Source organism: Podarcis cretensis (assembly GCF_951804945.1).
Source record: "Podarcis cretensis genome assembly, chromosome: 1".
NCBI classification, from domain to species: Eukaryota; Metazoa; Chordata; class Lepidosauria; order Squamata; family Lacertidae; genus Podarcis; species Podarcis cretensis.
The window spans coordinates 94,606,529-94,630,169 of NC_137170.1; the positions used below are offsets into that span (position 1 = coordinate 94,606,529).

Here is a 23,641-nt window from a genome sequence, read left to right on the forward strand (position 1 = left end):
TAAATAGTGAATATCTAAGTTAGACCATAACAGTTTCTATGATTCACTCTGCAGGAAGCATGAACAACTTTGGTGCACTGATATTCTTCATAGGATCCCAAAGACACAACAATAAAATGATGAATCATTTATTTTCTTTTGGTACCAGCTGAGCTAAAGGTTAAAGTTTAGCTATCTTTAAAGAGAAGGAATCCTAGGTCATTTTAAGAACTGGTGAATTTTTAAATGTTTTTCCAGTATAACTAGGAAACAAGAGGTGCATAAAGAACAAGCTGCATTTTGTCCCAGAGTGTCCAAGTTATTTAATAAAAAATGTTCACCTGGTTCCATTATAAAAAAGCCATTCTCTAAATAAGCTTTGAAGTAAGCTGAATTTACTAGCATTAATATCACTTTTCGGACACAAAATTAATGATGCTTTTGAAAACATTTAAAACTTTAAAAACAAGCTCATTTTAAGAAAAGGCTTTTTAGATAACTTGTCAAGATGCTGAAAATATATCTGTTTATGCTTGCCAAATGCTACTTGATGTATTTGGACAGCTAATTCAAAGCCATAAAAAGTTCTCAAGTAGCATCCAGGTCAATTACAAATTAGTTATATTTTGAGTATTTCAATAAAACTGGGCCTTCATTTTCAAGAAAATATGTAAAAAGAGCATTCAAGAACAGCAGGAAAACATCCCAGCTTGAGGTAATAAGATTAAGTTGCACCTATAGAACACATGCTCTTGTGCAACACTGCACTATTTTTAAGGCCCCACTCTGGAGGGAAAAAATCAGTTGTGCAATTACAATGAGTTACTGCTGCAATCATTGTAATGCAGCTCTCTCTCTAAGTTTGTGCCCTGAATTGCTAGGATTATCGCCTCATCCAGACCTAGAGTCAGAAAAATCTTTTGTGGGACTTCATTACTCTGCCCATGGCAGTTCTAGACAAACTGTCAAAAGCATCCTAAATATTATCTTTACAACAATACACGTAAGTATCTAGCATGCAAAGTTTTTTTAAAGGAATAAAAGAATCCTAATTCAGGCACCACAATTATTGTTATCACTCATACCATCAATATAAGGACATTATAATGCAAGTTTTTAATAAATAAATTAAAAGGTAAAATAAAAGAATAAGTGTTTCACTGTAATGAGACATGCCAAAAATGCAGTTTCACAGAGCAATGTTTTAAAAATTAAAAATTAAAATAAATATCAGTGTGGAAAGATATCCTTAGTAGGTTATCAAACTTTTTTGTTTTGAAAACTCATTTTAATACTCTGTATTATTTATAAACATTTGAAACATGTGTATCTATATGCACAGCTGGGAACAAAAGCTGTGATTACTCGGATTTCTTGTGTTCTTCAGGAAGGGAAAGTACTTTTCTTCTCTGATGTATCATATGAAAATACAGCTGAGGGAAGACTGAAAAACAGTAAAGAATTATGTAAATAAAAGTTAGTATTTTTTTAACCTACACACAATTTAATATCATGTATTCAAGGGATTTCACATGTATATCAGTGCCCCCAAAGCCAAACATATACTTTCTGCTCTTTTAATGAAGTGGAGGGAACCCCCGCAAAAATACAAGATTGTTTACTTGTAAACCAAGGGACCATGAAGCCATTTCCCTTCTGTTCATCTTTAATTGCAAGATATAATGTATGAAACATTGTACATGACAATGCTCAACTTAATGGCAAGGTGATTTCTACAAAGTGCTTTGAAAGAGAACGCACACAACATTCCCCCCCCCCCCAAAGCCTAGCATAGAACTATGACATATTTTATTTTACTATAAATGATAAGTATAATTATTGGTGCACCAGTAATAATTAAGTATGTAAGTGGTTACTCAAGTAACACTCATTGCTCTACCTTTAGATGCAGTCAGAGTGTCTCTGTTGCTCACCACTTAGCCAGCTAGTCAATTCTATAATATCATATTCATTTGCATACCTCTCTATTCTATACCAGAACTTGGTTAAAACAAAAATGAATATTTTTTACACAAACACAGAAGCTGAGATAGCTCTGTGGAACAAACAGATGCATTAATTTTCTGCTCAAATGACACTGGATCTTGCTGTGAGAAAATATTGATTTGGTAAGATACATGCACAAATACGCGGGTGGCGCTGTGGGTAAAAGCCTCAGCGCCTAGGGCTTGCCGATCGAAAGGTCGGCGGTTCGAATCCCCGCGGCGGGGTGCGCTCCCGCTGCTCGGTCCCAGCACCTGCCAACCTAGCAGTTCGAAAGCACCCCCGGGTGCAAGTAGATAAATAGGGACCGCTTACTAGCGGGAAGGTAAACGGCGTTTCCGTGTGCGGCTCTGGCTCGCCAGAGCAGCGATGTCACGCTGGCCACGTGACCCGGAAGTGTCTCCGGACAGCGCTGGCCCTCGGCCTCTTGAGTGAGATGGGCGCACCAACCCCAGAGTCTGTCAAGACTGGCCCGCAAGGGCAGGGGTACCTTTACCTTTTATCTTTCAGTATCATCTTTCATTGAAAGCCCAATAAAATTTGCAATAAAATTTGCAACTTTCACTGGTCACTCTATGTACCCAATTATTTTTGCAGTTCTATTTCACAATGTGAAGCTTGTGCGCTCAAGGTGACCTTAGGAAACCACTAGAATGAAATGCACGAAAGAGAGCCTCATCTAAGGGCTTTTGTACGTTTTGCAATGTGTACATTTGTCATGTGGTCATGACAGTTTTTGAGTTTTAATAGGTGATAACTATGATAAAAATATCTGCACAGGCAAATATGCCAGCATGGGATTAAATGAACTTAAAAGCTAGGCTTCAAAAACTTATTATGCTCTATTACATGAAAGAGAAAACAATGCTAAAACCCAAAGTCTTCCTTCAAAACATGAAAAAAAAGATCAGTTGCAACTAGCACTCTTGAAACAAATATATATTCTCTTTTGCTTTCATCCCCTAATTTGGCTATAAGAAGAAGGAGAGAATAAATAGAAAAAGATGGCTATAGGTAAAAGAAAGAGAAACAAGAATTCCACGAGTGCCAGAGGGAAATCAACTGTAGAATTAAAACATAGTTCAAAAACTTGCTCTTGTTCCATGCCTCAGTGATCTGTGCATTTAAATTTACTGCTATTTTTCACTGTTGAAAACCCACCTTTTATAATGCTTGTACATTCTAGAACACTGAAACATGTACAGCTAAAATACGTTTCCAGGCATTTTAAACTGCTTTTAGTCTAACAGCTACAGATCTCAAGGGTGGAAGCATTTAACTAGTGCTATACTTACGTGGAATATAAGATAGCATAGTCAAGATCAGGAATGTATAGTAGTCAAAGGAGAAATTGTATTTGTTAGGTAAACTAATTGAAAACAAGTCGGACCGTCTGACATAGGGCAGAGCAGCATATATTGTGAGCAATTCTCCTAAAACTCCCATTGGATACAGTACGAAGAACAACGTGTACCTAAAACAAACAAACAAAAACACAGATATGCAAAGTTACAGGTAGGTAGCCGTGTTGGTCTGACGTAGTCGGAACAAAATTTTAAAATTCCTTCCAGCAGCAACTTAGAGACCAACTAAGTTTGTTATTGGTATGAGCTTTCGTGTGCATGCTTCACATGTTCACTCAGAAGTAAGTTCCACTATGTTCAATGGAACTGCAGAGTACATGAGACTAGGAGTATGAAAAGGTTGCTAATACAATGCAACGTAATATTTTCTATATGACATTATATATATTAGTGCAAATAACAGATGCTGGGGGTCATTCATCAAGAATGGGGCCACTGTGAACAGGGAAGGAAATTTAACTATTTCCTCCTGCCCTGGAGCCCTGCTATTTCACACCTGAAGGAAGATCCCACTGGTGCCCATGTCTCTCCTGCCAAATAGTACCTTCAGAGAGAGTGATTTAGAAAACAACAACTCCACTTTCTATCCCATAGTCTGAAGTTAGTTTGTTTAGACAGGATTCTTTAAAAATTAAACTAAACTCCTCTAACTTCACTCAAGCTTATTCTAGCTGCTGCACATAGCAGAGATGCAGCACCTGTTCCTCAGTATATATATCCCAACTCCGATCAGCCCCAACCAGTATACCCAGTGGTCAGAGATTATGAGACCTATAGCCCAACAACATCTGGAGGGTCTCAGGTTCCCCACCCCGAAGTAGCTCAAAACTATAGATGAGCACTATGCAAATCAGTTCTGTAGTTGTCCCCGATTGTCCAAACTAATAAAACTTGGAGGATCACTAGCTTTTGCTTAGTTAGGACTTTTATTCAATAAAGATATATTTTCATTAATTCAACTATATTTCAAGTGTATTCCAAAGTACAAAATATTATTTTATACAAGAAAATATTAACAATGTGTAGAACATTTGCAAATACTTCTGGTCCTGAACCAAAGTCACACCATTCAAGTTGAAGCTAACTCTTTATTAGCAATAATGCATCTGCACAGTCTTGGAAGAGTGTCAAGCCTAATGAGCACAGCAGTTCATCCCCAAAAGGTCTTGCCCTATAGATCAGTTGTTGAGACTGAAAGTCCCCAGCTCCCCACAGCTGTCTTAAGTTACCTCTTCTCCACGGCTTTTCCCAAGCAATTAAGAGACTGCACCTACGTGCAGCTAACCTCTCCTCCACCCTTTTCATTACTCTTCTGGTTCTGGGAGATAAAGGTAGAGGGGAACTTGTTGCAGCAGGAGAAGGAGACACCTATGCCTCTTCATCAGCCAGACTCATCTTTGCCTCTTGGCATCCCTCCTCCCCTGCTTCAGCTTCAGCTTCTGCCTCTGATTCTGGACTTAGACTCTCCCAGCTCACTAAGCCCTGCTACCACTTAGCTACCACACTTCCTCCCAGTCTTCTCCCTCTGATCACTCACCACTGTCCCACCACCAATCCCTGGGCTCTGAGCCTTCTTCCCTTGGGACTTCCCCAGCTGGTTCATCCCACCATTATCTGCATCCAACCAGTTCATGACGCCAAGTTTGTGAACTTGTATTGCATTGGTAACCTCAAGAATTAATTATTGTAAAGCACTTTATTTGGTGCTGCCTTTGGTTTTGGTCCAGAAGCTGCTACTAGTGCAGAATACATTGGCCAGACTGCTCACAGAAGCAGAATACTAGGAACATGTTACTCTGATGTTAAGGCAGCTGCTCTGATTGCCGATTTGCTAGTGGGTCAGGTTCAATGTTCTTGTGTTAATTCACAAAGCCCTCAATTACTTGATCCCGAAGTACCTTGAAGACCATCTAATCATTTATACTCCACCTCTATCACTGGGATCTTCTGATGCACATCTGATGGTTCCTTATGCCCCTGAGGTTCAGTTGGTCTTCATAAAGGACCAAACTTTTAGTGCAACAGGTCCTGTCCTGTAGAATTCCATAACTAGAGGTTCAGCAGGAGCCACCCCTACCTTCTTTCAGATGTCTTCTGAAATTGTACTGTTTAGACAGGCCTTCATAATGTGCACTTTTGCTTTATTCAACCAGTATTTACAGATGTTTTACACTGTGTTTTATATATATTGATAGATTGGTTTTATTGTATTTTATATGCTGTAAGACTCCTTGATATATTTTATGAAAATGAAGATTATTAATTTTTGAATAAAATAAATATGTCAACATTCTCTTTCTTTTCTAGGACTGATATTTCTGTCTTGCAATTATTAGGGAAATATGCCCACTGATGTATAGTTTCTCAGACTCATAATCATGAAGTGCTTAATGCCCTTACCTGGCCCATTTGATGAAGTAAGGAAGGTGGTTCAATAAGTTGAAAGTATAAAAGGAATAACGGACGATCTCTGTGATTGTCCAGGCAACAACAAAAAGGAGGATGCAGTCTTCATTTTGTACCTATTAAAGAAAAATACAGTTGCTGTAAGTTGAAAATAAATTATAAACTTTCTAAAATGACAAGCTTTTAAATCTACCTTTTCAAACTTTGTAATTCAGGTCCACAGGAAAGCAGAAATATTTATTGGGGGTGGGGTGGGGGTGGATAATACTCTTCTATGTAATTTGCCTTCTCCTTTGTAATTTCAAGGTTAGAATGCCTGTGCATACACATAAATTAAGTGTTGCTCAGAAATGACACAACATAAAAATCTGAGAAAGTTACCTCAAGTTGCTTCATAGTATGATTACGGAGTATATTTTTAAAACCATTTACCATTGGCCTGCTTTTTAAATGAAAAATAAACAAAGGCATAACAGCTGACATAATGTCTAATTTCACCAGAGTTCATGATGTAAACAATGTTTCTGTATGAAGGTATAAATATGACATCATTTGGTAATACAAAGTAACTAAGCTTGATGCATCATCCCATGCAAACATGACATTACATACTTGTCACACAAAATCATTTCCTAGAAAACCCTATAGCCAACAATTTCCAACTTCAAATTTCACAGTACCCTGTGCTTCGCAAGCTTCCTATATAAGACTCAAGAGAAACAGGGAGGGGCTGGCTTTGCACCACCCTGGTACTTGCCTGGTCTGCTCTGCCAGCCAGCAAATATGTGTGCTTTATTATTTATGCAATGACTGTGTTGGCTGTATTAGCATTCCATGAACAGAATACTTTTCACAGTTTATTCTTCTTGCCAATACAGATTTAGACAAGAATAAAATAAAGTGCACAGGATATGGTATTATTTTGACAGTTTTCCTCACTAACTTGTTTTTGATTTCTCAACTATGCTCTAGATCAGGCATCCCCAAACTATTTGGCTATTTGATAGCCAAATCATCCCTAGCTGTCAGGGAACTGCCATCGGAGCCAGAGGGAGAGGGAGGGCTCCAGAGGGATTCCGGAGAGCATCCCGGGATGGGGAGAAGCAGCCCATCTTCTGGGGAAGGAAATCAGCGTAGCACCAGTGGAGAAGGGGGGCAGATGGGGGAGTCGGCGAGGCGGTCCCATGACTCCTCGCCGGGGACCAGCGGGGAGAGCACGGGTCCTCCGCTGCCCACACCCTCCTTGCGCAGAAGCCTTTCGCGCAGGGAGAGTGGGTGGAGACTAGGCGTCAAAGAGCTTCTTTGCTGGGAGAAGTTCAAGAAATGCCCACTGACGGATTCTGCCAGCGATTGAGACAGCCACGGGCGAGTGGCTGTCCGGACAGAAAAGGTTCACTCAGGCAACCCAGCCAGGTGTTGCGCCGATTTACGCATGAGCAACCCCTAGAACCATCACACTAGCTAACAGGACCAGTGGTCAGGGATGATGGGAATTGTAGTCCCAAAACATCTGGCAGGCCGAGTTTGGGGATGCCTGCTCTAGATTATTTTCCACTTTTCTCTTAATAAGCATGAGCAGCATTCAGATTGATGCTTAGTGAACTTGCCTGAGATTTCAAATATCAAGTAGCAGAAAGGCTACAACATGCAAAGAAATAGCTAACAACTTGACCATTCCAGGAATAAGAGCAAGCACATTCTTCAAACATTACTGAACTGCCCCATGCAATTACTATTAAATATTAGGAACAAAGAATCCAGAAGGAATAACATGTAAACAACAAAATTCATGTTTCGGATTCCGGAACACCATTTGATTAGGCTTCATCAGAAATAATGTAAGACTTCTTCTTCAAGAAAGAGTTAGATATGTGAGAAAGCAAGCAAAATATTAAGAGTTTCTCATTCAAGAACCTAAGAAGCATATGGCAGATTTAACCAAAAAACAACACACATTATTCATGCATCCACATATCATCTTACAAAATCCGTAATAGCTGAACTTGTTCAGGGAGCTCAGGTATGTAGGTATTCCTTCAAGGGGAGGGGGGGGGAAGCAAAAGTTTTTTTGTTTTTTGTTTATTAAGAAGGTAGGTAACACTCATCTCACAAGGAAAGGAATGCTAATGTGAACCTGTCAACTAACTCTTCATCTGAGATACTCGGGAACCTGATAGAGTACAATACAGTTTTGACTATTTTTGTTGCCAAATTACTCAAACTGTTTTCTAACATGTTAGAAATAATCTGGATTCTATTTGCACATATAAAATGCTGCATATTGGATATTTGGAAAGTATGTTCACTTCCTCTGACCTACAGTTACACTTCCTTTGAGTCAAGTGGGGCTACAACATGCTGCTTGTACAACAGCAAAAAGCAAACGCCAATCAGGAAAGCATGGCCTTTAAGTGAGCTGCTGCCAGTTTAACAGTCAGATAGGGATTTGACTCTCAGTGGGAGAGGGACTGTCAGATGGTTCAAAACCTAAACTGTCCACACTGAGTGGGGTCAGCTACACAGTGCAACTCAGTTTTTATTTCCTGACAGGAAGTTAAATCCTAGAAGGGGCTAAGTGGGTGGATGCTGCTGCTTAGAACTTGATAGCCATTTTAGGTGAAAAGTCTACCTAAGACTTTATTTGTAGGAGACTGCTGCTTAAAAAGTTTATCTGAAAGGAGTGGGTATTTTAAACCAAGCTGTGTGCCTTATGAAACCACCAAGCGTTAAACTTCCCTAAAGTATAATTAAATAAACATACAGTTTTGTTCCAGAAGTGCTGCCTCACTCTGAATCCTTGGTTGGGGAGAGTGGACACTGGGCAGCTGCCACAAAAATAAAACACCTTGCAGCTGTGAAATTTTAGAAAGCTACCATAAGCAGTTAATCATAGACCTCTACTGTGAAAACAGGGGGAGTTTTATCTGTTAATGCACCCATAATATTGGTCATGTTACCCAGCACCTATATTCAGTGAGGATGTCTCTCACAAATGGATACTTTTTATTTTTTAATAGTGTTTCTATATTAGCCATGTAAATAAAATTACAGGAAGTAACAGCCCAGTTAACCAAAGTGTAGAGATTGACATGAAAGTGGGAACTTCTGATGCACTGTCCCTTTCCAAACAGTGAATAGTTAAACCAGACCTACATATATGATTTCCAACTCTTAGAAAACTGTGAATCTTGTTTCACATATACTAAATAGCTATCTCAAAATGGCAAAGACAGGCAACTTAAACCAAGTTTTAAGTCCAAAGTTTTGAAAAGAAGTTCACTAGTTAATTTGTTTTACATGATTTCCATTTCCATTCCCCACCCACCTGCATGCTTCTTTCCACACTACCTTATCTGCACGGTAGGTGGGAAGATACAACTGCATCAGTGGGCAAGGAGCCAGCACAGATGTTACAATTAAGAGTTCTGGAAACACATCTCACAAAAACAGCTGATCCTGAGGTGTCCACCAAAAACACACACAGTAGACCCAGTAAAAGGAACAGGAAATATACAAAAGAGTACAAATATTTAGTTCTAGGGAAGAAACGGATCATTTTCTTGCTCTCCTTTAACTTACCTCTTTTACACTATGTGTTACAGCCCATGTCAGAAAAACTCTTGACATCACCTGGAAAGTAGTTAGCACAACAGAAGAGGGAACAATTCCTGAAAAGAAAGTTTATATTGGTCTATATCTTCAGTTTGTTCAATTTATATAAATATTTATATACCGTTATTTCATGAAATATAACAAAATAGTTTACAATGAAAGGACATAAAAACATACAGTAAAAACGATATAAAAGATTAAAATCAGGCGTCAAAGAACCATTGTGGAAAGGTGTATTCTCAACTGCCTACATAGGCCTGGTAGAATATAATAGATTCAGCAGGTGTTTAAAAGTTGCAACAGAAGGCACCTGCTGAATCTCTATCTCTGGTATCCAAAAAACCATAGTGATGATGCTAAAGGCTCTATTTCAAGTTGTTTTAAAATGAGCCTTACCCACTCAGGGAATAACCAACAACACTCCTGCTGATGATATCAGTGACTGAGCTGGGATATTAAGGTTCAGGTGATCCCTAGTGCTCTAGAAACCTTCATCTTAATCACATGTTCCGAAAATGATTTTTACAATATACCATTGTTAACATGCATTCCATATCTTTAGTGTGAAGGGGCACAATTCACGTTATTTTTTTTAGATGTTGCAAGTGCCAGATCTTGTAAAACAATAATAAACTATTATATTGTAGGTTTGGTAAGGTTCTCACTTTTTGCATTAGATCATCTTCTTCTTCTTTTTTTGAGTACCTGACAAATAAGTACCTTACAAATGTCTCTTGGGAAAGATTTCAGATGTCAAAGAGATAAGCAATTACAGTCGTACTTCGGAAGTCGAACAGAATCCGTTCTGGAAGTCTGTTCAACTTCCAAAATGTTCGGAAACCAAGGAAGCTCCTGCAGCCAATCGGAAGCAGCGGAAGTCGCTTCGGACGTTCGGGTTCCAAAAAACATTCACAAACCAGAACACGCATTTCCAAGTTTGTGGTATTCGTGAGCCAAAATGTTCGAGTCGCAAGGCGTTCATCAACCAAGGTATGATTGTATATTACTTTTTGCAGACATCTGAAGGCAGTCCTGTTTCAGGAAGCTCTTATAGTCAAATGGGTGGGGTAAAAGAAACTTGTTGTTACTACTATTATTATCAAGAGTCCTTGGGTCTCGGTCTGACAGCTCTGTGAGCTCGTTCCAGACTATTAACTTCCAGTTTCAGGTCAAGACACAATATGTTAAACAAGTTAATAATGGAGGGACTAATGTCCACCTATTTCCTCTATAATTCCATGTACATTCACACATCCTGAATATTTCATCTTCTCCAGATGTTTCTTTACACTCTGCACTGCCTTTTTAAAAATAGCTTTCTAATCATTTTGTTGTTGACTGACAAGTCTAAAGCTTCAGAGGCTGTTGTTTATTCCAGTCAGTAAGTTTCTGTTTTGGCAGTTCTTCCCAGTCATTCATTAACTCATATTTCAGTCTTTTTCACTGTGTAGCAAGGTCTTTGTTTTTATTTTTTTATCTCCTATGTTGGTGCCTAGAGTCTCAAAGGCTAAAGTCTCAAATGCAATTATAGAGGGCCCTATTTGCTGCAAGGGGAAGAAAGTTGTTGCTTTTTCTTTGGGTCTGAAATATTTCATAAGGCTTCCTGCCTTACCTCATTGTGCTGATGCCAGCATACCCTCTCAGAGAACTTAGCTTGAAATCCTCATGGTGCTGTTGGGGTCAGTGGTAAGCCTAATTATGAAGCTGGGGTCTGAGAAACCCCAAACATTATGTCGATCTTGTGGGTACCCCTTTTTCTTTTTTAAAAGGGTTAGAAAACCTAAGGAAGAACAGACCTTTTCAGAGTCTGTTTCTTTTTAAACATCCGATATTGGGGACAAACAACAGGGATCAGTGATCTCCATCATGGCTTATTTGTGAGATTCCCAGATGTATCTTTCTGCCTACTGTTGGTGCCAAGAACAGAACAAAATAACCTATGGCTTAATCCGGCAAGGCAATCCTTGTGTCCTTACAAGAATGGCATTGTTACACATCATTTTTTGCTCAACAACCAATCCTTGTTTTACTAAGCAGAAATTTCCAAAGATAGTACAGGAACAATGACAAATATAGATGGGTGATACAGAGCACTCTGATATGTAGTAACAACCTGTATTACATCCTGAATTTGCAAGTTACTTCGGAGTCATATATTGACACACTCATTATGCAATTCAAACCTCCCCCACCCTACCCTGATGTTCTACAGAGTGGTCAGGCCACTGCCACATCATCAGGCAGGAGATAGACTGTTGTGGCAGCATGGAGCTGGTACAGTGATTGGGCCCAATGCTTTCATGTGATGGCATTGAAATAGCTCAGGCTCCAATGGCTCCTGGACTGGCTCAGCCCTGCCACATATTCAGAACACCCCATTTAGGGTGCTTCTACTGGGTACTGCCAGTAGGTATCCTGACTTTTGCTCTCCCACCTTTAGCACATTTTACAGGCAGAACAGGGAGGCTGACAATGACAAGAGGCTACCTTGGCCAGAAAAGCTAATCAGAGGTACAGCTCCACTCCCTCCTGTACAGTATAAGTGGGGTTTGGAATCCTCCTTAGAATAGGCATTAGGAAGAAGAAAAAGTGTGAAATTAGAAATGTATATCATGCTTTATATTTTTGCTATTCTTTTTTTAAAAAAGAATAAAGTGAATAAGCTACATGAATCCAGTAACTTACCTATTGCGCAATGCAGAATCTAGAACAAAAAGAACATATAAAGTCAACAAAAACTAAGTCTTTTAATCAGCCAAATATAAGGACTCAAGCATTACACAACTTAAATAGTTTTGAGCAATATATATATATATGAATGAAGAATTAGAGGAACAACTCTAAGAACAAATTTGGAATAAACTACCATTTAGCTCCATCTCAGTTAGAACTCAAGAAAATGCTTTAATGATAGCACATCGCTGGTACATGTGCCCAGCCAGATTGTATAGAATTAATCATAACACATCCAACCTTTGCTGTTGGGAATACAATTTACCTGGTTCTCTAGTACACATGTGGTGGTCTGCTTTTCTTTTGGGAAGTTTTTCAAAAAATTAATCAAATGATGGGACAATTGCTACAACCAGAATTAGCTCTACTATCTCACTTTACTCCTCAGATTAAGAACATAACCAAGTCTGCACAGAGCCCCCAGCCCCCCCAGTAGCCATGGCCCCACCGGGACCAAAAACACCCCCTCAACGGCCCAGTAGAGCTCCAAGGCCTGGAGGCCTCCAGAGGTGAACAGAAAACAATAAGCAAAAATCACCCCCCCCCAGCTGAACACCAGCTTGCCGTAGCCACTGCTGCCACCACCACCAAGGGAGAGAGGTAGGAGGGTACTGGAAAGGCCAGGGAGGCCGTGAGGAATCAGGCAGCGCAGCCCAGGCTACCATGAGCCTACCTCCCCGGTGGCTGGCATGAAAAGTGCAGGCTGGGGGGGGGGAACCATGTGCCGGAGACCACCCCAGGAAAAAACAAACGCAACGCGGGACCTCCACACTGGAAATTAATTAATCAATTAACTTATTTATTTGATTTGATTTTTAAAATATCTTTTATTTTTTATTGTTATTTTCTTTGAAGAACTGTAGTAGCGTCCATGCAGGAGTTCTGAACCATTGAAGGTCACTTCTGGGGACTGCCGCCTTAGCCCTAACCCAGGAACCCAATATCCAGGCCCCATGGGCCCTGCAGTAAAATTAAAACTTCCTGTGAGTCAAAATTACCCCCAATACATTTTTTAATTATATACACAACCCCCTTTTTCATTAATACCATTAGTTTTCATTTATTAATAAAAATAATAAAAAACAACCCTTTTATGAATATGGAGGTAAGAACTCCAGACTATGAGCAAACAGATGCAGGGAAAAATTCCTCAAAACAAGAATATACTGTGTCACTAAAAAAGAAGAAGAAATAACTTCAGAATTTGCTGATTTTTTACACCAAACTATACATCTCCCACAACACCACCTGAACAGGAAATCAGAAGATTCCTAACAGGGCTGACCATGCCAACCTTTACTGCAGAGGAACAAGAATTCATGGACAGCCCTATCACCCCTGAGGAAATAGAGACAGTATTCAAATCCTGAAACTACACAAAGCCCCCAACCTAGACGGCTATACAGCAGAATTCTACAAAAGATTCAAAGAACCCCTGATTCCTTACATGACCCACCTATTTAACGACATCATAAAGGGGCCCCCATCTCCAAACCTGGACCTCTTCCAAAATAGTTTCTCTCACAAAACTACTCAAAGATAGCCTCAAAATAGAATCATACCACCTAATCTAATTGATAAACCAAGGTTACAAGATATTCACATCAATCCTGGTTAAGCGCTTAAAATCTTCCTACACAAACTAATCGCCCTGGACCAGGCAGGCTTTACCCCTGGTCGCAACATAACAGACCCCCATTAGGAAACTGCTGGATCTGATAGAATACAGCAAAATGACCAAACTCCCACTGACGATCATGTTCCTAGACATCCTTAAAGCCTTTCATTGCTTAGAATTATCTATTTGCAGTATTAACTAACATGAAATTTGGCCCCAACTTCCTACTAACCCTCAAACAAATTTACTCTCAAGCCGTAGCAAAATGCAGAATTAACAATATGGACTCCAATACCAAAGCAATACAAAGAGGCACAAAACAAGGATGCCCACTGTCTCCCATCCTAGTCATCTTGGCCCTGGAATCCCTAGCAATCTGACTCCAAGCAGCCCCAGATATCAAGGGTGTGGAAATAAAAGGTAAAACCTACAAACTAGGGCTCTTTGCAGATGACCTGATGTTCACAACGCCAGACGCCATAAACACAACAACCGCCCTAACTAAAGAACTCAACACATTTGCAATGGGGTCGGGCCTACAAGTAAACTTTGCAAAATCTGAGGCTATGTGCTTCAACACTCTCCCCCTCTGCCTGCATAACCAAAAGAAATTCAACAACATCAAAAGATAAAACTCTGCAGCACCAAATTCAGGTACCTAGGGGTTCAAATAACCAGAAACCTTAATAAACTATGCCTCTACAATTACAAGCCCAGGTGGCGACAAATCAACAGAGACTTGAGGAAATGGAACAACACCAACTTCACACTCTCAGACAAAATATCCATGATCAAAATGATCACCCTCCCAAAGCTAACCTATTTATTCCAAACCCTCCCTATCTGGATTCCCCCAGAAAAAACTACACTCATTTATTTTCACGCACAAATAGCCAAGAATAAGCCCCAAATACCTGCACTTCCCCTCCTCAGAAAACCCCCCACAACACTGAACAGGCTCACACAGAACGGAAAGTCCCCATCCCCACTAACCCCTCTGGCCTATCACTCACTATTCCAACATGCAGCTCAAAACCTCCAGATAAAAACCCGGCAAGCCAAAGACCTACACTGTCTAAAAGACTTCTACAAAAACAACAAAGCCATACCAAAACAAGAAATACAAGACAAACTAAGGAACACCCAAATACCTTGACTAACACACCATCAACTACATATCTTCTTAAACAATCCAGCAGTAAAATCAGCAGCCACTAGGCCCTTGACCACCTTCAAAAACCTTTTCCTGATAGCAGAGGGACACAGCAAAGGGATGGTATCCACAATATACAAAATACTGCTCCATAATCCCACAACCCCCCTTGATGCAATCAAAGAACAATGGGAGCACAACACAGGCTATGAAATTAACCCCACCCAATGGAATAGAATGTGGTCTAAACCGACTTCCGGAGGCGGTGCGAACGGCAATGGCTGCCCTCTTCTAACTGGGAGAGGGAAGCTCCGCTGAGAACGGGTCGTCCGCTGCGGCGAAGCGGAGACCCACTCTGAAAAACCACAGGTGGCAGAAGCCTGTGGTCCTGGGACCCGGCGGGCGCCAGGAGCGGCCCCCAAAACGGTGAAGGAACCCCGTAAGGGGCTTCGGATCGCGGAGGGGGTTGCGGCGCTGTGGGTCGTTCCGCGATCAGCGGAGCGAAGCCGCGTTGCTGCTGCCGGTGAGCGCTGACCTTTCTTCCCAAGCCTCTGAATCGGAAAGCAACAATCCGTGAGTAATAAGGATCTTACAAACTTCGAGATTTAAAGATATTAATTTGGCTGAAAGCGGAGTGACGAAAAAAGGGAAGTCCGTCTTCCGCTGACACTGAACTTTAAAGCAAAGAGCGGGAGGAGTGGAGGCAAAGAGTGAACTTTTAATCTAATTGATCTGTGCATCCGTGGAAATTACTTTTAAGCAGAAATAAGGATTCTAAGCAACTGATTATTTGACTCCTATTTGGACTGTGATACCTTTCTTCCATTTGGATTACAATTTAAGCAAGAAACCCAGGTGCTGGAACTGCCTGAGCAACTGAGCTGTCAGTCTGCAGGGCTGGATACTTTGAATTTAAACTTTGAAACAATCTGAGGGAGTTTGGGCTGGCTATTTTGAAACATCTTTTGGAACACCAGTAAGCACTGTTTGAAACACTGTGACTTTTTAAATATTAACTCTGCTAAAACCTACCATTGAAGGTTCCTGGACATTAAATTTGACTTTATTAATTCTATTGGAATTGATTTCTTCCTTATAGACATTTTAAGCTCCCCCTAGAGGATTTGGGATTTACAGCAGTGACATTGTTTTACTTTCCTTTTCCCGGCCTCCTGTTTGACTGTTACCATCTGGGCCGTAGTTTTCTCATGGGAAAAACTCAGCTTGACCTTGACTCTTAGATAACTCTGGAATGAGTGGCGCAAGAAAAAAGGGACCGAGAACCAGACAAACAACTCTAACAACTTTAACCGCAGCCTCCCAGGCACGTAGATCATCTGTGCCTACTCTGCCTACTTTGCCTATTTTGACTTCTGAGGAAGAAGCTGCTTCTCTGCCACGGGCAGAAACTGAGGAATTACAATTGGAAGAGATGGCCTCAGGAGCTGCTGGCTCTATGTTAGAGAAAATTCTTGAAAAATTGGAATCTTTGGACAAAAAAGTTGATCAGCACATAGCTAAAATCGACCAAAATACAGAATGTTTAAATAGATTAACTGGACAAGTCGCACAGAATGTACAAGCAATTGGAGAATTAAAGGAGACTGCAGGTGAAAATCAGAAATTGGCTGAGGATACCAGCCAAAGACTGGGAAATTTAGAAAAAGAGGTAAGGCCACTCAGCAAGCAAGTAGGTGAACACCAGACCTATCTTTCTATCATAGAACTGCGGAACAGGGAGACCAATTTAAGGATAAGGTCGGTACCAGAGGTGGAAGAAGATAACCTAGCTGAGTTTCTGACTAAAGAATTTTCCAAGTTTTGGATCTTAGAGGAAAAAGACTTTAAAATCATATCTGCCTTCAGGCTTGGAAGACTTATAAAGAAAGAGAAGCCCAGAGACTGTCTAATAACACTGAGATCAAAGGAGGACAGGGACAAGATTTTAGGTCTGCATTACGGAAAGTCACTGGATATTCTGGATAAAAGAATTGAAATTTACAAGGATATTCCTAAACAGCTGTTGGAACTTAGATCTGGCTATTTGGAACTGGCAAGATTGTTGAGGAGCAATTCAATCATCTTCAGGTGGGATTTTCCTCAAGGATTATCTTTCACTTTTAGAGGGAAGAAGATCAAGATCAGAACACAGGAAGATAGAGACAAGTTTTTGACTGCCTACGGAGAGGACCTTCAAAAAGGACTTGAACTACCTTCGGGGCCTGGAGCACCAGGGGTGCCTGCACCCTCGGATTCTGAAGACCCAGCGAATAAGGTACCACCCCTAGAAAAATAATCAGATTTATTCAGGATGTCTCTGCAACTTTTGAGCTGGAACATAAATGGCTGTAACATCCCGGAAAAAAGGAGGAAAATTTTTCATATATTAAAAAAGGAACAATTGGACATTATTTGCTTACAAGAAACACATGCGACTAGGCTCCACAGAAAAGTATTAATAAACAAAAGACTTGGTCAGGAATTTATATCTTCAGACAAAGTAAAGAAGAGAGGCGTGGTGATATATGCAAAAGAGAGCCTGTCACCTAAATTTTTATTTAAAGATGAACATGGAAGAATTTTGGCAATCGAAATACAACATCAAGGAGAAAAGATTCTAATATTAGGAATCTATGCACCAAATGAAGGGAAATCGGAATTTTTCAAGAAGTTGCACGAGACTATGCTGGATTATCTGGATTATGACATCATCATGATGGGAGACATGAACGGGGTCGTATCAACTAACATGGATAAGTCACAAAGTCAAAATGTTACAAAAGATGGCAGACTACCAAAGACCTTTTTTGAGTTGACAGACAATATGGATTGGATTGATATTTGGAGAACGAAAAACCCCTTGGGAAAAGAAGGAACATTTTTCTCTGAAGCCCAGCTGACTTGGACAAGAATCGACCAAATATGGATAACTAGAGGTCTGGCACCCAAGGTCAGAAAGGTGGAAATCTGCCCAAAAACCTGCTCCGACCATAACGCACTGAAAATGGACATGATACTATTACCAACCGGCTCCTTTAGATGGAAGATGAATGACAATTTGTTCAGAGATCAGGAGATCATTAAGAAGGCCCAGAAAGCATTGAAGGATTATTTTGAGATAAATATGAACACTACGGTGGAAAAAAGAACTATTTGGGATGCAAGTAAAGCTGTGATGAGGGGGTTCTTGATACAACAGAATGCTGTAAAGAAGAGGATACAAAATGACAGAAAAGACAAGATTTTGGAGAAAATAAAGGAATTTGAAAAGAAGTTAAGATTAAACCCGAAGTCACAGCCGATCTTGAGAGAAATTAAACTTCATCAAGCACAATATTCGAAACTGATAAACCAGGAAATAGAGTGGAAGATTAAATTAATGAAACAAAAAACTTTTGAATCGGCAAACAAATGTGGGAAACTGCTATCTTGGCAGTTGAAGAAGAGACAAAAATTAAATACAGTTACAAATTTGGAAATTGAAGGAAGAAACATTCAGAACCCCAAGGAGTTTGGAGAAAATGAAGGATAAAGTGCGAGACTGGTTACATTACGCTCAGATTAAAGAAGTCTTTAAGAATGATAAAAAGGTAGGGTTCCAGGTGGAGAAATCAAAGTTGGAAACAGAATTGTTAGAACCAAAGACTAAGGTATTGTCAAGAATGTATAACTTGCTGTTAAAATGGAATACACAAGACGAAATGGTTAAATCGGTAATGATAAAGTGGGCTCAGGATATTGGGTACAATATTATGTTTGAGGACTGGGAAAGGTTGTGGACCACTGGGCTGAACTTCACTGCATGTAATGCTCTGAAGGAAAATGTAATGAAAATGATATATAGATGGTACATGACCCCAGTTAAACTTGCCAAAATATACCATTTGTCTGATAATAAATGTTGGAAATGTAAAGAACATGAAGGAACATTCTTTCATCTCTGGTGGACTTGCCCTAAAGTGAAGGCCTTTTGGGAAATGATATATAATGAGCTGAAGAAGGTATTTAAGTATTAAGTATTAAGTATTAAGTATTAAGTATTTAAGTATACCTTTACTAAGAAACCAGAGGCCTTCCTTCTGGGTATTGTCGACCAGAAGGTGTTAAAGAAGGACCGAACATTTTTTATGTATGCAACAACGGCAGCAAGGATACTCATCGCTAAGAATTGGAAAACTCAAGATCTACCCACACTGGAAGAGTGGCAGATGCAGCTGATGGACTATATGCAACTGGCCGAGATGACTGGTAGAATCCGTGACCTGGGAGAAGAGTCGAGGGTCGAGGAGGACTGGAGGAAATTTAAGATTTATTTACAAAAATATTGTAATTTGGTTGAATGCTAAGAAGGATGCTAGATCATAAATAATTGCCTACCATTGAATTAGATCTGATTTTGACGCTAAGTGAGATTAAGGAAAATATAAATTTTTTGGAGAATTGCTAGATATTATTTAAACGAGTGGAGATAAGATTGTAAACAAGAGGGTAATTTGCTTGAAAAATCTCTTTTATGTAATGATGTAAGTGGGAGCGGGAGATGTGAGGGAGTCCAAAGATGTAACAAAATTATGTTACGATATAAGTAATGTTGTTTAATATTTACGTATTTGTATTCAAAAAACCTTAATAAATTTTTTTTTGCATTAAAAAAAAAAAAAATAGAATGTGGTCTAAACCTCCCTTTAAGACCATATCAGCCAAAAGGGAACTCACTCTGAAACTCACCACAGAAACTGGCATTGATACGCCTAAGAACCTCACCAAGATGTTGGAGAGGCTGCACCTCCACAGGCACATAGCTCCACATGTGGTATGTGGAATGCCCTAAATTCCAACCCTTCTGGCTGTGGTCCTACAAAAGATATGCAAAATAACTAAACAGGTATTAGAACTCACTCCAGAACTGGCCCTACTAAACATCTTCCAAGATCATTAACAACCACCCACATTATAACCCACATACTCTCAGAGAGTAAACATGGACCAATGCAGGCTTCCTCAACCTCGGCCCTCCAGATGTTTTTGGCCTACAACTCCCATGAGCCCTAGCTAGCAGGACCAGTGGTCAGGGATGATGGGAATTGTAGTGTCAAAACACCTGAAGGGCCGAGGTTGAGGAAGCCTGGACCAATGGTATCAAATTGTATGGGAAATGGCCTTAACCAATAAACTGAAACTGACATGGGGACAAATAGAAGAGGATGCCTTCACCCCAGTATGGCTTTATCACATACACAGCCCAACAAGACAACAACAAGAATCCACTGACAGCAGCATACAAATCAATCTGGCTTACCTGACCAACAAGCCCTCCCCCCTCACAAATGCAAGCAAATCCCACTGCAGCCAACCACAGATAACTAACCACACTCTGCCCCACAATACCTCTCACTACCAAGCAAATGCAATAAACAAAGAGAAAGAGAACCTACCCAGTTGACGCTGACACAGAACCCCACATGCACACTATACAAAAGAATATAAGCCTCACCACCCCTCCTCTCCCCCCTCTTCTTCCCCAACCTTATACTGTACTCATCACTAATGTTTCACAACAAATGTAACTGATTTGTAAGAAATACTGTACAACCTGAAAAAAGAGACAAGGCATGTACTTTTGTAAACCAAGAAAATATTTAATAAAAATAGATTTAAAAAAGAAAAAAAAAGAACACAACCAATAAATACTTCATTCCCCATATATTAACTGCAACTAGAAGAGTTGATTAGTGATTGCAAAAAGTGAGAAAAATTTCAGAAGTATGGGACATTGTGCTTATAGACAAATTAACAATTTCACAAAAGGAATATTGATCTGGAGACGAGGAAACTCGCACATTCTATACCATATGCATATGGCATCCTTTTATTGATTTTGGTTCTATCGACTCATGGAACCTTATGGGGAGACATTTGTTTGCCTTTCTTGGAATGTTTAAAACCACAAACATCAGCCACTATTTTTCTTTCTTTTCTGTAAAACTACAAAGCTCTCTTGGTTTTATAGTAAAGGGAACAAAGGCACTAGGCAATGGTCTCTAGTGTTGAAAATTTCAACATTTATGTAAAGTAATTAAACCTATTTTTCAATTAAAATTATGCTATTTAAGAATGGTTGCAGAGGGGCAATCACCAGAGAGTAGAACTTCAGAAAATAAATTAACTTGAAAATAATAGTTTCACTGCATAATGCCAAATTCTCTTTGATGCTATTGTTTTCATGTTTCAGATTTCACTTCTGATGTAATGAAGGAAACCAATACTTACCAGTGGTCTATCTATCAAAAGGGATAGAATTCAATGCAGGAGCAAGTTAATGAATGAAATGCATAGGAAATACAAAACTTTATTTCACTGCAATTAGAAGGGCATGTTCCCTGGTACACATACCTCAACCAAAGCTCCAGTTTGGAAGAACTTCAAAGGTTTTTCTATTGAATAATAAAGATTGTGGTAGCTACCCTTGGTGAGGTATGCTCTGACTAAACCAACTGCTATAACAAGCCACCTAGAAGAAAAAAGGAGAGATTGCAAATGCTTTGTTAATGCCTATTGAAAAACAACTAAGGATCTTCTGACTGAAAGCAGGAACTAGTGCCGCTCTAGGTTTTTAATAGGCCTTTGGGCAAGACACCTTCATTGGATGCCAATTCCTCAGGGAGTCTACCCCCTCACCATCACTACTGACAGTTGCTGAGGCTGCTTCTCTTTCTTAGCTTTGCTACACCTTGCAAAGAGACAGTGAACAATCAGGCAGTGGCAGTAAGTCCTGTTCCACCTCTGCTGTTTGTTTACTCATCCTCTTTTTAAAAAATTATGGTATACCCAGTGACCTATAAAGCAGATGTTAACAGACTGGTTTTAAGAGCAAAAAGGCATTCAGGAAGGTTAGTCCTAAACCTCTGCTATGGCTGTACTTAGCCTCCCTGAAACCTACCCCTCATTGCCACTTTCCTCTCAGTTGGGCTGTTGTAGGCTGCAGGTAGTGGTGGGCACCCACTTTATGTATGGTTGGGTAGACCCACATTTAATGAGTTGGCTGTGCTTTTTCACATCTAGTTACATTCTAAGAACAGGAGATGAAATTCATACAATGTAGTAACATTGCATTATCAGAAAAATAAAGGCTCATAAAACAATGATTTTTAAGTTTTTATTCTCCTCTTTACCAGTACCAAGCAATGGTTAAAAAGAAGCAGTTATATCTGGTGCAATTAGATGTAAGTGTAATGATTAAAAATTATAGTGTTAGTTGCAAAATCAAATTAAGCACACTTTTATGATGGATGGATATTAGAGGATGCTATCTTCTGCATTACTGCATACTGTAAAACAACTGTAAAACATTTCTTTTCCAAACTGCATATGTAGTTTTTTCATTTGATGTACACAGTTAATATGCAGATATGCTTTTCACTGCAACTTTTAAACATACCTTTGCACTAAACCAGGGCAAGATATAACCTTGTCTTTTTAGGAGATGGCTAAAAATACATTTTGTTTGTACATGTATTCTGTTACTAAAGTACACAATCTCAAATAATTATTCTGAAAAGATGCCCAACACAGAAAAACATGAATGCATTTATGAGCAATATAAGTTTAACATTTTTTTTACTATACACATTACTATGAAGATGATTGGTGGGAGTTTATTAGGAATTAACAAAACTTTCACTCCCCTAGAATTACTGAAATGCTCAAATATCACTACCAATTTAAAATCATATATAGGCATATTGCAGACTAAGTTATGGGCTGTACACAAGGTATCATCAGGAACTGACACACCCAGGCCGGCTTCACACATTTCAATGGGTACAAGGCATAACTGTCACAATCAACACAGAACAGCGGCCAATCTTGTCTCCCTAGTCTAGAGCAAATATTTTGGTGCCATACATATTTGTGTTGCGCTATGACTATCTGGATACGCATTGCATTCCAGTGACCATTCCCAGTCATTTAGTATGGCACACATTATTATTACTGTATTATTATTACCTTGCCCATCCGGCCGGGTTGCCTCAGCCACTTTATCACTGTACTGTATACATTTTTATTACAGTATTATTATACACCAACACATTATTACGATAATTGTCTATTCTTGTTGAAAGTGTGTGGGGTTTTGTGTGAAAAGTGCCATGAAGGAAATGTTCCTCAATTAAAAGAGGGGCTCAAAAGGGACAGAAGCTGCTATTATTCCAATATCAGCCAAGAACGCTACAGAAGACCTGCCTTGCTCTGTCAGAGGCCAAGGTCAGCACTAGGCCAGCCCCCCCCCGCCCCCGTCACCCTAGGAGAGAAGGGAGCAAGCAGGCTGAGGCGACGGTGGGGAAGCTTCCGTTAGCTTCTCAGCGCGCATATATCTTGGTTCCGTTCAGACGAAGGGGAAAGATCCTCTCTGTCACCCCCACCCCCACCGCACCGGCGCTCGCTCACCCGGCTGTCATGACCACGTTGTAAATGACCAGGTAGGCCGTGGCCAAGGCTCCGGGGCCTTTCCGCCGCCGGGAGCCCGCCTGCTGCTGCTGCCCACTGATCCCGTAGCCATTATCCGCTCGACGGCTGCCGCCGCCGCCGCCACCGAAGGCCGCCATTGCACTTTCTGTCTCTTCGGCAGCGCTTTTCCTTCTCCTCCAGCGACCCGGTACGACTGCGGCTTTATCTTTGCCCCCGCCCCCGCGTCTACTTCCACTTGGCAGGGGAAAGAGGCGGCGCTGAGAAGAAAGCGCCGGCGAAGGGAAGCGGCGAGGAGCAGGGCTT

The 23,641-nt window shown here is 40.2% G+C and overlaps 1 protein-coding gene across 1 annotated transcript; it reads right to left on the bottom strand.

Moving 5' to 3' along the window:
- Nucleotides 1-112: 112 nt before the first annotated feature.
- HACD2 (3-hydroxyacyl-CoA dehydratase 2) lies at nucleotides 113-23,641 on the bottom strand. The gene is made up of 7 exons (XM_079994827.1): nucleotides 23,318-23,641; nucleotides 21,263-21,380; nucleotides 12,051-12,069; nucleotides 9,333-9,421; nucleotides 5,748-5,869; nucleotides 3,279-3,457; nucleotides 113-1,423 (listed from the first exon to the last, which is right to left on the bottom strand). Exons 1-7 carry the CDS (start codon nucleotides 23,473-23,475, stop codon nucleotides 1,341-1,343), a joined length of 768 nt encoding a protein of 255 aa, XP_079850953.1. The 5' UTR covers nucleotides 23,476-23,641; the 3' UTR covers nucleotides 113-1,340.